This window comes from Hippocampus guttulatus, chromosome 2 (assembly GCF_054856545.1).
Source record: "Hippocampus guttulatus isolate MCC_2025c chromosome 2, RoL_Hgut_1.0, whole genome shotgun sequence".
Taxonomy (NCBI): Eukaryota; Metazoa; Chordata; class Actinopteri; order Syngnathiformes; family Syngnathidae; genus Hippocampus; species Hippocampus guttulatus.
This window is the reverse complement of record NC_141262.1, coordinates 26,628,169-26,643,413: the sequence shown is the minus strand read 5'-3', so window position 1 is coordinate 26,643,413 and position 15,245 is coordinate 26,628,169. Positions and strand designations below refer to the sequence as shown.

The window sequence follows — 15,245 nt, the reverse complement described above, 5'->3', positions numbered from 1 at the left end:
GCGGTGGAAAATGGATGGATGGTTATTTTTTTCCAAGTGAATTCAATACACTTGTGTCAATTTGGAATCGGCAGTTTGTCCTCAGATCACATTTGTTTATTTGCAAACAAGGAAAAACGAAGACAGACCACTTGTTTCTATCATTTCTTTATCCAAGAATAACATTTTGTACATAAATAGCAACTTTTACAGTGATTGGACTGGTAATGTGAAAACAGGAAAGGAGAACATGTGCAAACATCCTCAAAAAGCATCTTGCACTTGCGCAACAAGTAACAAAAATAAAAATAAAAAAGAGGAAAACAACAAGGAAGAAAAGTGAACGAGTTTGGAATAGCTGAACTTCCATTTTGTCCAAATGACGCAGATTCAGGGGACAGACCGCTTTCCTGCTCTTCAAAGACGTGGTTAGTTTGCAGGATGTTTTTGTTTCTTTTAGCAGGCTATCACTGTGCAGGCTCTGCTTGACTGTTTGCCGGACAGATAGTGACGGAGCAGCTTCACAGTTCTCATGTACTCCTGATTGAACTCTGGCTGCCCCATTCACTGCATCCTTTTTTGGGGGTGGGGGGGGGGGGGGGGAGAACAGGATGACTCAAAGCAAACGGTGGCTTTTCCAAACATCTGTTAGCCACGCCCAAGATGAACACTGACAAATACAAAGCTCAAAAGTAGAAAATCTGTATAAATAGTCATTATGCAATTTTTATAAAAAAATATGCCACCTGGTCACTGTGTACAAATAAACAAACACCAAACAGAAAGTGTGTGTCAAGGCCTCATTCACGTATTTTTTTTGTAGGTCATCAATTATTCACCGGATCCCGTTCCGTATTTCAAAAGGTTAAACTGTCAGGCAAGAGACAAATACACCCATGTGCAGTCTTAACTGGCACATACACAAAAAGTGCAAGAGCCGCGCTTCTTTGCGTATGTCCGCGAGGACATTTCAAGGTGCCGTTCTCTCCAGCTGTGACCGTTCTTTGCCCTCACTTTGCTTAGTGTAAAAAAAAAAAAAGGATGGTTGTGGCTTTGTGCTTTGTTTTTTGTCTCCTCAATTCCACACCACTTCTAGCAGCTAGCAAGTAGGTCATCAGAAGGGGAGGCCTTTCTCTCGCCTCGGCAGGATAAAGCGGCAGAAGCTTGGAGTGGGGCAATCAGCTCATGTCTTGCTGGCAGACCTGCGCGTCCGTGAGAAGGAGGCGCACTTTGCCTCGCAGGAAGTTGACGTGCACTTGGAGCAAGTCGGCCGCCGTGGACGCCCGCCATGTGCTCTCCAGGCTCGCCGGAAGCGTGCATTCCTGCCATAAAGATGGAATTGTCACACGCGTGAATACATCTTCAAAAGGAAGCACTTGTGAAAGAGGTTCAAAGCAAATGTGGGTGTACTTCAAAGTGAAATACAACTGAACTATGATTCTTTTGTCCGCCCCTGGAGAGCACCTGTGGGCCACATGTCGCAAAAATTTTCTGGGAAGATGTCTGGGGGAATTCTGGAGCATTTTTCAGGTCCAAAGTTACTGGTGTCGATACCACTCCGTGTTTGGTGTTTGTCGAGCTTCTTCTACCCTGTCCAACAGGCCTCCAAGGACCTTGTTTTGTTTGTTCCCTGGGGCGCAGTTACGCCTGGTCCAAACTTTTCCCACAAAGCTCACGGTAGTCCAAAATGACTCAGATGAAGAAGGACCAAAAAAATAACCCTATAGATTTGATGACATTTACGTAACTTAAAGCCCTGTTTCTAGAGCCTGGCATCGACAATGAAACTGCTATGAGGCAAACGGAGGCGTGTTTGAAGAGCGGCATGTGTTCCAGTGCCCAGAGACTAATTTCATCAAAAAGGAGAACAATTTGGCTCTTGTTTTGATGCACAAAAAAAGATCACTGTTTGGCAAAAAAAAAAAAAAAGGAAAGGTCACTGCACATTGATCTCTCCGATCCCTATTTGGACCAGGAATATTTAGATCAGGGCTCACCAACATGATGGATTTGAGAGAACACTCATACCCTCACTCAAGCAAGGTCCTTCATAAAATGTCATCTATAAATGACTGTTCAAAGCAAACACGGTCAAGCAGCGTTTAGCTGTGATGCTGCACGCAAATGGAATAAGCTTCGAACAGAAGTGAAGTCAGCCTCGGGGGGGGGGGGGGGTAACTGCTTTAAATCCAGGTTAAAAAATATGCCCCCTCGCTACCCTCCATATCTACTATTCAGGTCTTTCAAAGGATTTTTAAAATTCTGTTTTCCAAAATCATGTTCTTGCACTGTACCTTCGTTAAGTCATTTTAGAGAGCTACTTTTCATTCCTTTATTTTGCTTTTAAATGTCTTAAACTCTTTTGTTTGTAAATATGTTTACAGTTGTGCTTTGAATTATGCGAAGCACATTGAGTTACCTTCCAGGTAGTTTTTTTTAAATTTTAGTTTCACTTTCATCTTTTAAATTTGGTTGGTTTTAAATCGTTTTTATAGTGGGTTTGTCACTTTTAGGTGTTTTGAAAATGCTTCGTTTTAGTTTAGCTTTGATTTGTTTTAGTAATTATTATTATTTTTTTTTTTTTTTAAGATTTGGAATATTTGTTGAGTGCTAGATAAACATAAATTCACTAAGTATTGTCTAACAAAGGAAAGTAAACTGTGGTTCTTATACGACTGATTGACCTTCCTAGTTCTGTACGGGCGTACAGCAATAGAGAAATAAAGACATTTGAGATGAACCCTAAAGCTCACGTATAATACAGTATTAATTGAGAAAGATGAAAATGAAGGACAGTTTCACTTTAATATTAGCTTTAGTTCCTGTAATGAACATAAGATGTAGTTTCAATTCGTTTTTGTAAAGCATTTCTGATTTTATTTTATCAACAAAAAAATGTTTTTTTTCATTGGTCATTCTTTGCAGAGGATAAATACTATTCAACCCTAACAATAATATAACCTTAACAGTGCGTCGAAGGAGCGCGGGCGTCCCGACTCACCGGAATGTTGAGGCTGCGCAGCACGCCGTTGATGTTGCGCACGTTCTTCACCGAGTTGTCAATGTGGCCGTGCAGCGCCGCGTTGGTGACCGAGCTGCGCAGCACGCCGAGGGCCTGCTGCAGAAGCCACAGTCCGCACTGCACTTCCTGGGCTTTCTCCATGGCCTGCTCAAAACACAAGTTACGCGCTAAGTACAGGTAAGCTACCGTCAGGATCTCGCAGCAAGAATGTCGGTGGACGTCTCACATTTTTCCTCTCCCAGACGTTAAAGTCTACTCTGGTTTGGGGAATGCTGACGGACTGAGACAGGCTGCATCCATTCCGGCATGACTTCTAAGGAAACAAGAGAAGGAGTGACGAAATGGCGTGGCCGTGAAGCGTTTGCCGTATCACGATCCCCGCGGGCTCACCATGGCGACTTCGGCGTCTTGCGCTTCTTTGATGAAATGGTTCAGCACCCTCAGGTCGCAGATGGGCCCCAGCGGGGATGGCAGGCTTGGGCAGGTCCACTCCAACACCATCAACAGCAAGGCAAGTAGTCCTGGAACAAGTCGCTCCGTTAAGATGATTCTGATGCGATTTGCTGTTTTGGTTTCGACGGCTGTTCGTCACAATACCAGTGACCCGAATTAGGATTCTGACATCATTGCTCTGTTTTTATTTTTCCTTTGACTTAACTCGAGGTAGCGAGTATGTTTACTCTCAAACGAAACATAAACTAAAGAGAACACACAAGCCAGATGTGGCTTTTTAGTCTGCTGGTTCCAATGCTATTGCCCATTCATAACTGATCAAAGACACCCACAGTGTCGCGACGTGTAGATCACTGGTGTCAAAGTCAAGGCCCGGGGGCCAGATCTGGCCCGCCACATCATTTTATGTGGCCCGCGGAAGCAAATCAAACATGCCAACTTTCATGATGCTCGCTGAAATCTGTACCAAAATTTAAAATGTGCATATTTAATAAATAACAGACGTTGTACGCATTTTCTTGTTACCAAACCTCTCATTACACTATCTTAGACAATACTCTAGTTGAATAAACCATTACTCTTGAGTTTTTTTAATACGGTTTCACAGTCCTAATGTCGCCTCAAGGGAAACAGTAATTACAATGTGGCCTGTGACAAAAAATTGGTTTGACATCCCTGGTGTAGAGTGTCAATATAACAGTGCACTCGTCACAGACATACATTATTCATCCTCTGCAAAGAAAGGTACTTATTAGTGCCGCATTGATGAGCTGAGAGGACTTGTGACATTGCAGTCAAACATCTGTTTTATACCGCCCTAGCAAATTTTCCCTCATGAAAATTCCAACAATCCCCCCCCCCCCCCCCCCGTCCCATCCCCACATTTTGTAGTTTCAGTTTAATGTGAGATAATTTTTTCAAGGCCCCCTTGATGTCGAATTTGAATTGAATCAATTGTTCAGCCTGAGCTGGGGTCGTTCATCTCTCGCTGTTTGCGCTGATGCTAAAAGAACTCGCACGCACAATGCACACGGCGGCTGGATGATTGTGTTTACTCAAGGCCGGTTCACCGGGTGTGCTTGGCAAATGAGAGCAGGTCTCCTGTTGTCTTGTCATGTGGGCACGCCGCCTGGCCCTTGTGCACCTCGAGCTGAATGCAGTCTTTCACTGCAGCCACAGTGTGACGCAGGACGCGACGACACAGAGGATCATCAGATGAAGGCCAGATGAAGTTTTACGGGCTTGTGGCGCAATTTGACTGGAGTGGCCAGAAGTGCAATCATTGACTGCACCTCAGAATATTCAACACGAAATTTCAAAGAGGTCATAGCTTTGACCTTTTTTTTTTTTTTAAACCCTGGTTCGTTTTTATTTCATTTTCACATTTGGTTTTCAAATTCAGCGACTTTTAATTCATTTGTGTTTGGTCAAAATTGTTTGGTTGGAACACCGCCACCATTAAAAGCACAACAGCACTGAGGGCCACTGGTCCCTCGTCCAACATAAATACTCCCTGGCCCATGCAAGATGATGACGCCTGGGCCCAACGAACGGTGTGGTCAGGTACCCTTGTACGCCGTCTAGCGCGCGGACCAGGCTGATGTAAACGCTTTCGAATGGTCTGACGTGACGCTTGGGTGCCTCACACCTCCCGGGAGTTGACTGGCATTCATCATCCGGTTTCTCAGGGCATTGTTCACAATGTAGCGCTCATCAGCATGGGATGTGACCAAAGGACGTCCACTTCGACATCTTTCTGTGATTCTTCCAGTCTCTCTGTATCGCTTTTGCAACCTGCTGATGATACTCTGTGACTCTCTAAGCTCAGTGGCCACTTGCGTCTGAGAAGGTCGTGTTTGAAGCATCACAATGGCAATGTACTGTTGATCCATTGTTTGGTGTCATCTTGGTCTCATGACGTCAAAATGTGAACATCGTGACGAGGACGACCGTTTTAAACACCGGTTCTAATTGAATCGGGACATTTCTTGGTCAATTCAGGTTTATGCAAGTTCTGAACTGTTCAAGTGGACTTTCAGATTTACGGATGTTATTCCCTTTGAGAAGCAGCTAATGTTTTCCACTCTACAACTTTTTTTTTTGTGACAGTCATTAGACATCATTAGGTCGACCGTTTTGTGTCGTTTCATCTGATGACCTTGATTCAAACTCATCCAGGCATGCCTTTTATATGCCGTCTCATCCAGGCATGCCTTGGGGACAGATAAGGAGTTTTCCCACCAAGTTGGAGGCATGCAAATCTCTGAGCAGTGACTCAGATGGAAGGCGCCCAATCCGAGTCTTAATGATTGATGATTTCATTCGGAGGGTCGACCCTTTCACGAACGTATACTCTAGTGGCAGAGGTGTGTGCAAATCATTAGCCTCCTTTGCAAACAGAACGAGTGTGTGACTCCCCCGTGAGGATTAACTTTGACCTCTGCACCTCCGCCATTGCCTACGTGGGAATGCGTTATCACCTCGTGTGGCGGGAGAATTTAAATGGCCGACGAGCCACGTCTGCCAACTAATCTATTTTAAATTCAAGCCGTGCGGACGGTGGCAAGCGTCCCAGAGGCGTTGGGATGCGCACGTGAGGTTCCGACATTGCGGGTTCACCCACTCCAACGTAGCAGGAGGCTAAATGTGGGAGTGAGAAGAGGAGGAGATGCCATTTTGAGGAGCGTTTGCCTCCTGACCTCCTTCACCAAGGTTGGCTGGCTTGTTGGTGCGGCGCCACTGTCACCTTGGCCGAGCTGGAATCCCGAGGATAACCTCTGCACCCCCGAGTAGGTGATAACTTTGCTGGAATCTGCACAGTCAGTGTTCACATTACACGCAATTGACTCTTCATGCATTTGTAGGTTTTAAGTTTCGGGACCAAGGTGTTCCCACGAGAAAAGTGCAGGGGGGACATGAATGAACCTTGAGGTACTCCAACCGCACCCCTATTTCTGACAGTGCTGTTTGTCGGATGAATGCTTCTTAAAAAGTTTGCACTTTTACAGCTTTTCACAAGTATAGTCGAATGCCATGGACTTTGCAGCGGCGGAATGTGCTGAGGTTGACGCATTTTCGGAATAATGTCACTTTGCACTTAAGTGTGTGCACATAGCCTCCACCACCAGCTCTCCACTGCAGTAATTAGCCTCTTTCGATGCACGATGGTTTAGACTGCATGGACCACTAACCCGTCCTCCAGGTCCAAAATGGATTGGATCATTTCCGTGCCCAACCTGCATTCTTTTACATCCATTTCCAGTATCCACAGCCAGTATCATTTCCTTTGTTGTAGACCACTTTGCCAAAGAGAATTGTACCAATATAGTACAGTGACATTTAATCACATTATGAATTGTCATTGAAAGAACAGCCTCGAGTCAATTCCTTCTTATCAGCTTTCTCCTTATCAGCCAGACGTACTTGGTTATACTTAAGTGCCGTTTTGTTCTCCCTGTGGAGATGCCGAAAAGAACTATTCTGAGGAACTCAAAATTGAAACTTTGCACTGCTGCATGGCTTCGGGTAAATGTGCAATAAGAAATTGTCAGATTTATTCATGTTCCATATGCTGACTGTGAGAACGGCATCATCTAAAGAGCATAATGACTTGTCACAAGTCATCGTGTTACCTGACCTTCACAACTCTGGGACTAGGCTTTCCAGCAATTGGTTACATGGAGAAAGCTGAACGAATCTGTGGCTATTCAGCATTTGAACTGAATGTGTGCTGCAGTGCGTGCAGGCGCAGTCTGCCCTCAGCCCTTCTGCTATACTTGACTGGAGCTTTCAGAGCAGGAAAATGACCACGTAATCATAAATTCAAAACGGATTGAAGTAGATTTGTGCTGGGTTGCTTTTGTGTGTGCGCGCGCGTGGGACGGTGTTTCGAAGCACGAATGAGTGTCCAAAGCTATCAGCGACAATGTCAATAGTCCCCCCCACCCACTTTGCGCAGACATGCTGGATCATGCTTCGTCAGCACCTGATCAGACAACGTGACGGGTCTCTTACCTCTACCGGTGTTCTGCAACATTCGCACACGGCTGCCTCATCTTTCACCAACATGCCAGCAAATGCGCATCAACGAAGCTTGCAGCGGCCAGCAAAGTCGCAACCCCCCCCCCCCCTCAAAATTAAAAAAAAAAAAAAAAAAAGCTCTGTGGCGAGGAAGTCTGCCTGCGTAGGAGAGAGAACGAGACCCCCTCCCTCCCCCAGCACACCGCGTTTGCATCACCGCTCGGCTCTGGCGAAAGCTTTTTATTTGCCTCACCACCCCCACCCCAGCAGCCACCCGCGCCCTCCCAAAGGCGCGAGCTGCGAAGGCGAGGACGCGCGCGTCTTCCCCCTCCAACTCCCCCACCAGCAGAGCGTGGAAGGGCCAAAAAAAAAAAAACACTTCGATAACTCACCGGCAAAGTCCATGGCACCGTCCGCATCGCTCGCACCGTCCGCGCGCTTTGGACCGTTAATTGGGAACGAGGGTCTTGGGGATGCACGCCGCTTATCCGGTAGGTGTTTCTAAAAAGTGATGCTTTTTATTTTGTCTGTAAATAATTGATGCCCAGGGGGATACGGTTGTATTGTCCGCTTGGTGACAATCCCACCGCAGCCCCAAAATGTTTTCTGTCATTGTTGTCCCAACGAAAGGCTTTCTTTCACTGTTTATAAAGAATGGCTCCCAAAAAGGTAAATACTGGCTCGCTAACAAGGTGCTGAGACTTCCCATCCATTGTTTGGGTGCCTTCCATTTGCTGGGTGTTTTTGCATTCCCCCCCCCCCCCCCACCCCCACACACACAATTTATTTTTCAAATGACTCTTTGCGTCATAGAGAGATGACAGTTCATTCTACATGCTGCCCTTTAAATTAGACAATACAGTTCTGACGTTACACTTTTTTTTCTTTCTGTACCAAATTGATTTTCTGAATTTTTTTCCAGGTCCACAAGGGTTGCAAAAAATGTGTGTGCGCGCGTGTGTATGTGTTTTTAAACATTAAATCGTATTGACCTTAATTACATTTTTCTAATTCTAGATTATTCTACTGAATAAAAGGTTTTGTTTAGCTGACTTCATTTTACTTTGTCAAGTGGTTGTCAGCTGGATCCAGGTAACATTTTTCAAATGGACTATTCATCTACTTTAAACATATATTTGGATCCAGATGAATTGATTTTGTTCAGCCATTTGATGAGCTATAAAATTGAGTAAATTCATCACATTTTTTCAAGGCAGTGGGCAGCTGTGCACTGTAAACCAAAAAACTAAGTTCAGTTGGGCAATTTAGCAAAATATTTTAAGCTTTCCCACATTTCACAACCAAAAAAATGATAGTTGACAAAACTAATTGTACCTTGCATTTCCGCCACCAACTTAAAGGCATAAGTAAAACAACTCCGCAAATGGTTTTGGAGCGAACACCTTGCTTCATTTGCTCAACTCAACTGTATTTATAGAGCACTTTCAAACAGCCATCGCTGCATACAAAGGGCTGTACATGAAGCAATTAACGTATACAGCAAATCGGTAACAAAGACGGTAGAAAGCACAGAACAGCAAAACCAAAAACAAATCTAAGTCAACAAAAATTGTCGCCGTGAATATCAATAACTTTTCAAGTTGTTCCAACGTAAATCTATTTCACATCACTAGATAGACTCTTCAGTCTTCAATTGCGGTTTGCTGCATTGGAGGCCGCATGCGCTCAAGCCTCCTTGCGATTTAGTTTCTAGAACTCAAGTCCACTCTGAACCATGAAAACCAATTTTACGCTTCAGGAAGAGGCAGGGATTCCGAGAATCTTGTCCACGGCGGCCTCGCGAGTGTGAGCGGGCAGTGTTTCTAAAATAGGCGAGACATGATATGGCTTCCTTGTGATATGAAGACACGAATGGCCCCCGGACGCACACAGGAGGCGAGATGGCTGTCATTGGCTGTTGGCTTCATTCGTGTTATGGAAGCAGTCAAGCTAAACGGGGCTGGATCGATTGCATGAGAATCAAATGCACATGTCAGATCTATATGCCAATTTTAAACATCCTCGCCGTGACCCCGTGGAAGCGCAGCTATTAAAAGGCATCGATCCTTCCTGGAAGTTCCCTCCGTGTGGCCCTTACGATTGCTGTTATGCGGCGTAAGGGGAGGGGAAAGAGCATGCCTGTATGTCATGCAATGTCACACGCTTCAGTGACGCAAGTAGCCAACCATTACTTGTCGCCGTTCACTTCATTCACAGAGTCAGTGAGGAATTATGTATGGTCTCCACAATGCACGAGTTGACCTCGCCAAAGACCCCGACGTTCACGTTTGATTGGCGCTCCGCTCACACTCAGGTGCTCTTTCGAATATGTTGCCGGCCTCGGTCGAACGCAGTTTAATTTAAGGAATCACGTCTCGGTGCAATTCCAAACCAGGAACTATACGCACGTGTACCTGCACATGATGAATCGCAGCTTGAAAGCTCAACTGCCGCCAAGTTAAAGTGAAGGAGACAATGTTGACAGATTGTTGCTGTGTTTGCTCTCGCTGTTTGCTTTTGTCTGAGCCAGAATGGGAGCGTGGGGAGAGCGAGACAAGGTACGTGCTGCGAGCCATGCTCCATGATCAGAGGACTCAGGGTGGAAGGTGACTCCAGGGGGGTTCAGTGTGTGCGTGGTTGCATGCCTGTGTGTGTGTGTGTGTAGTCAAGGCCTGGCGAGGGAGCGTAGTCGTCATGACCCATCGGCATGCAAACATTGCATCGGTTGCATATAAGTTTGTCAAGGCTAAACCTCGCGGCTTTATGAGCGCATATAGAGGCCACGTCCGGCCCATTGCCGCCGTTTGTGTGCGTCTCCATTTCTCATCCACCTTTGTGGGCTCGTGGCCAGCCAGGTCTACTCCTCTGGCGCGACACAAGACAGGAAGCTGACATAAAAGAATGGAGGGGAGGTGTGGCGAGGGGGCCTGTTAGGTACACCGGAGCCGAGGTAGGAGCCACCGACTGGGGGCCGGAATTCCTTGTTTCGGCTTGTAGGCGGCCATGGTGACAGGAATACGGTGACCTTGCTGTGCTCCCGTGTCACTGACAAAATGTTACTGGGTGGGGGGCATTATAGGATCGTTGTGATTTCCCTCAGAATATGGCCGTACAGTATTTGGAATCTCGCACTATCTATCATATACAGTCATGTCCTAAATAATGAGTTGGTCAAGTACTGCCAAACGTGGAGTGAGCATCTGCTGTCCCCTGTGTAGTGTCATCAATGTAAGCCAAAATGCATCCTGACAAGCGGTGAACAACCCATGGTCACTCGTGGTTGGACTGACTCGTCGATTCCAACATGAAGTCGACTCATCGCTGATCACTGGTTTTGGGCACGTTGTTTTACTGTTAGTCAATTTTTGTTGTTTCAATGGCACTCTGTCAAATTGCATCTTTACATGACACCGCTTCATGGTGCGACAGAGGTTGGGAGTCACTGACACCATTGATAAATCACCTATGACTTGGCTTTCATCACATTAGTGTCATCTGTAAAAAAAAAATAAATAATAATAATCTGCAGTCGTGCAGCCCTTAATGGTCACTAGAAAAACATTGATGCTTTGCACAATACAGAAAAAGAAACACATCAGAACACAGATACACATATAATGCAGCCTAGTCGACTTGAGCTTGAAGTCGACCAGTCACTAATCACTTGTTTTTATCATCTTGTCTTTCTATTCAACAATTTTGGTTGTTTCTATGATGGTACATCAAAATGTGTCTGTACGTGACACCGGTTCATGGCGCTATAAAGGTTTGGGAGTCACAGATGACATTGACCAATCTACTTTGACTCGGCTTTCATCACATCAGTGGCGACGGTTAAAAAAAAATCATCAGCTGTGCAACAGTTAATGGTCACTGGAAAAACATTGATGCTTTGCATGATACAGAAAAAGAAGCACGTTATAACACGGTTACACGCATAGTGCAGCCTACTCGACTTGAGCTTGAAGTCGACTAGTCACTAATCACTTGTTTTTCGTCTTCCTATTAGTCCATTTTTGTTGCTTGAATGCCAATCTGTCAAAATTTGCATCGACGTGCCAGCGGGCCGTGGCGTTCGAAAGGTTGAGGGTCACTAACACCATTGACTTCGATTCTTCGACTTGGCTTTCATCACATCGGTGCCGACAGCAAAAAATAATAATTTGTCTTATCATTTGTCTAATAGTCTTAATGCTCAGTGAAAAAAAATTGGGGTGTTTTTTATTCCAGTTTGAAAAAGACACCTATCTTAACCTGATATCATGTGATTATTCATTTATTTGTTCAATAGTTTTTACGGGAAACCCACCAGCTGACATTGATCCAGTATGTTGTAATTTTGCAACAACAATGATGTAATTAGAGGCGCCTGAGTAGTGTTCCAAAACATCCTTGGCATCCATGCGACAGACAAATTAGAGTAGCTGCACTTCCTAGTGGTGGAAGTTTGTCAGATGTCGCACGTTTTCCTTTCTCAAGTTTTCTTATAAACACGCGAGCCGTGGCCTGTATTCGTCACTTCTCTGGAGTGGCTATTGACAAAGTATGGCGCTGAGGTCCAACTCCTGTTTACACATTATGACAAAATTCCGATCACCATAGTTGGCCCGCAGCACCAAACAACAAACAAAACACAGCTTAATGTCCAAGCGGAAGGCAATCATGATACTGATTGACTTGCATCCTTGTTATGACCAATTCAAAACAGCCCTGTGCCACAAAATAACAACAAAAATGTACTTTTTACTTATTATTTGTATAAATTACTGCTTGATACGTAATACGTCAACTGTGAATGCATCATCTCAGTCACGTTTACACAGCATGAAGTAAATCCTAACAGCTAAGTAGCACCTCAGATTGATTTCATTCTTCCTGAGAGTTGAATGAGTTTAACCAACAGGCCATTTTACAGTTTACTATCCGGATTACACCATTTAATGATCAGTTTTACTTTTCATCCAGAAAGACTTTCAAAAATCAGAGTGGCTTTGAGACAGTGCCGTGAGGGGTGCCCATTTGGTGGTGGTAGCTCTCCTCTCCAAACAGGACATAAGTAGATGCAGTAAAATGGATAAAAACGCATGATTGTATTATTTAACAGTATAAACTCTGCGCTTAATTTGTGTCATAATATAAACTAGACTTTTCATGCTCTCATCTTTCAGGAAACAATGCGGCAGGTGGTCCATGAGTCAGTTCCTCATGCATGAACCCATGCATGGTGATGAACTCAGGTGCAGAGGGGCCTCCGCACTGGCCTCTAGGTACACTGCTCCCCACTACTGGAACTATGGACAACTGCCAGGAAAGCCACAAGCACCTGCACAAGAGAGGCTCTAAAAACAAATGTGTTTTTTATTTTAATTTCAAAGTCATTGCAGTTGGAGGACTGTGGTTGTACATTTTTGGTAACATTTAGTAAAAACATTATGTTTTTAAGGCAATATCGGACATAAACAGAAGAATAATAGCCAATAATTATTAGTTTTCAAACAATCAGTTACATTGTAAACTAAGATTACACACTCGTCTAACTTTTTGTAAATATATAGACAAATTGTTGGCAGACTCCAAATAAACAACTCGGAGGAGATGTCAACAATCTTTTTACCTTTTTCGTTATCTCCAAATTTGTAAGTCTCAATGTAACAGTCCATCTGAAAAAAGATTCAAACATGTAGTAAACTTTTTTAAAAATGTGATTTTTTTTGTTCTATTTGTACGTCATAGGTAGGAACTAATATCCGCCGCAACTTCGCTGCAATCACACGAAAGAATAATGTAGTTACACCAAAACAGGAAGTCGATGTCAAGCGAGTCGTCTTCTCCTTAGAGACTAGAGCAAAACACAGAACAGGACTTTTAAACATGGACCAAAGCGATCTCGATTCGGCAGGCGAGATGGTGATCGATTGGGGTGGAAGCGCCATTGGAAATGTAAATGCTATGACGAACTCAACTCTTTTGACGAACGTCCATACTGGTCTGCCGCCCCCTGTTGCAGATCCTCTGCAAACGAGCCTCTCCAAAGGGGACTACCACTACTACCATTACGGCTGCGATGGACAAGATGACAGAGGCTGGGGGTGTGGATACCGCACCATACAGACTATGGCTTCCTGGCTGGGATATAATGTGAAACCTCGAATCGAAAACAAACCTCCACCGAGCATTCCAGAGATCCAACAAGCCTTAGTGTCCATGATGGACAAACCGAGCTCATTTCTGGGTTCTAAGGATTGGATTGGGACATTTGAAGCCTCTCTGGTGCTCTCTTATTTTTATGATGTTCCCTGTAGGTTGGTGCATGTCAGAAGTGGAGGAGAGCTGGAGCAGAACGCCGTAGAAGAGCTCCATCAGCACTTTGGAAAACGCGGATGTCCTGTCATGATGGGCGGGGAAAGGGACAACTCGTCAAAAGGGGTTTTGGGGGTGTGCACCGGGGCCGCTGGGAGCTACCTGCTAATCGTGGACCCCCACTACTATGGAGGTCAGCTGGAGAGCGGAGAGGCACAAAGGCGAGGCTGGGCAGCGTGGAAAAGATTGGCGTCTTTCAATCAGTCTTCTTTTTATAATCTGTGTTTACCTCAGACTGGCAGAAAACCCACCTGAACTCGTAAAATGAACATTGTGTGGGGCTCGTGATCAATGAAGTAAACGTACCTGTATGTTATAAAAGTTTTGTTTAGCTCATTTGTTTCTTTCAAACTTAGGGTACTAAAAATCCAAAATTGACATTGAGAAAAGTGTCATAATCTACATTGAATCCCAAAATAAACGCAACAGTTGTTTTTCAAACAACTGTTTGTTTTTACTTAATTCGGTTATCCAGTCGGTGCAAAATAGCTTTTTACGAAGCATACAGTTAAATTAGTTGCTACAGGACGAACTTTTTCAGTAAAGGCTGGTAAATCTAGTAGCAAAAGTGCTGAATGGGCCTCTTGGGGGTTTTTTTTCACGGCAGATTTCGCAATATATTCTGCAAATTGTACAGTAGTTGCCTATACAGTATGTGCGATCTCTGAAGCAGAAGTCATTGACTCATTGTACTGAACTTCATTCCGTGGTTGTTCAACAGTCCCCTCTGTTGAACAAAAACCGCTACTACAGGACTAGGATGATCTGAAGTTTCATGGTTCAGTACTGTATTAAAGTTTCACGCTTTAACATGCCATGTTATCACGTTCAAACATGACAAGTTTGAGTTTGACTTCCGCGTATGGCAAAACCAAAGCTATTATTTCCGGTTCAGGTCATTGGCGGTGTCCTTTTTGTGAATGATATAGATTTAAGACATTTTGATGCCAATTAAAGTTTTAATTTTCGATTTATTGACTCGGTGCCTTTTGAGAATCGACAAGGAGCTTGAATTATGCTGCATTCGGGGAAGGTAGGAAGTCGACCTCCGACAAGTGAAGTGCGCTCGAACGCCCCTCTGAACTGGGAGGTCAGAGTTCCGGAGTCGGAAAAAAAAGGATACCAACTTTACCCACCAGCTTCCATCCGATGTCACTTGACAATGGCGCACCTTCATTGAGACACGGACCGTGAATAGCAAAACATAATTTGTACGATTCTAAATGTTCGTATTTATTTATCCATCCATTATCCAAGCTGCTTAATTTATTACATTGATTGAGTTAACTCCACGTAACACAAGATGCCGTCATCTCGCAGCCATAAGTAATTTGGAGGCATGTAAGGAAATTAGGAAGAGAATTTACTGGAAGTCAGAATGTGCTGTGATGAAACAGAACAAACAATTTGT

At 44.4% G+C, this 15,245-nt stretch overlaps 2 protein-coding genes across 3 annotated transcripts; one reads left to right on the top strand and one right to left on the bottom strand.

Annotated features, from left to right (window-relative positions):
* Positions 1 to 576: 576 nt before the first annotated feature.
* Positions 577 to 7,960, bottom strand: epoa (erythropoietin a). 2 transcript variants are annotated; one of them, XM_086105066.1, is made up of 5 exons: positions 7,867 to 7,960; positions 3,392 to 3,522; positions 3,228 to 3,314; positions 2,981 to 3,145; positions 577 to 1,301 (listed from the first exon to the last, which is right to left on the bottom strand). In XM_086105066.1, exons 1-5 carry the CDS (start codon positions 7,877 to 7,879, stop codon positions 1,158 to 1,160), a joined length of 540 nt encoding a protein of 179 aa, XP_085961192.1. In that variant the 5' UTR covers positions 7,880 to 7,960; the 3' UTR covers positions 577 to 1,157. The 2 variants fall into 2 exon arrangements, with proteins under 2 accessions (XP_085961192.1, XP_085961191.1); XM_086105065.1 differs by lacking the exon at positions 7,867 to 7,960 and adding an exon at positions 7,469 to 7,570.
* Positions 7,878 to 14,804, top strand: ufsp1 (UFM1-specific peptidase 1). The gene is made up of 2 exons (XM_086105064.1): positions 7,878 to 7,965; positions 13,482 to 14,804. Exons 1-2 carry the CDS (start codon positions 7,878 to 7,880, stop codon positions 14,087 to 14,089), a joined length of 696 nt encoding a protein of 231 aa, XP_085961190.1. The 3' UTR covers positions 14,090 to 14,804.
* The last annotated feature ends 441 nt before the right edge of the window (positions 14,805 to 15,245 follow it).

Bases quoted from the DNA above. Each gene is read 5' to 3' on its own strand.
- epoa (XM_086105065.1), bottom strand. From the start codon at position 7,490: ATGTTGCAGAACACCGGTAGAG. The intron at 3,315-3,391 runs GTGAGCCCGCGG...TTGTTTCCTTAG, and splicing joins AAGACGCCGAAGTCGCCATG to AAGTCATGCCGGAATGGATG. The intron at 1,302-2,980 runs GTGAGTCGGGAC...TCTTTATGGCAG, and splicing joins TGCGCAGCCTCAACATTCCG to GAATGCACGCTTCCGGCGAG.
- ufsp1 (XM_086105064.1), top strand. From the start codon at position 7,878: ATGGCACCGTCCGCATCGCTCGCACCGTCCGCGCGCTTTGGACCGTTA. The intron at 7,966-13,481 runs GTAGGTGTTTCT...CCCCTGTTGCAG, and splicing joins GGATGCACGCCGCTTATCCG to ATCCTCTGCAAACGAGCCTC.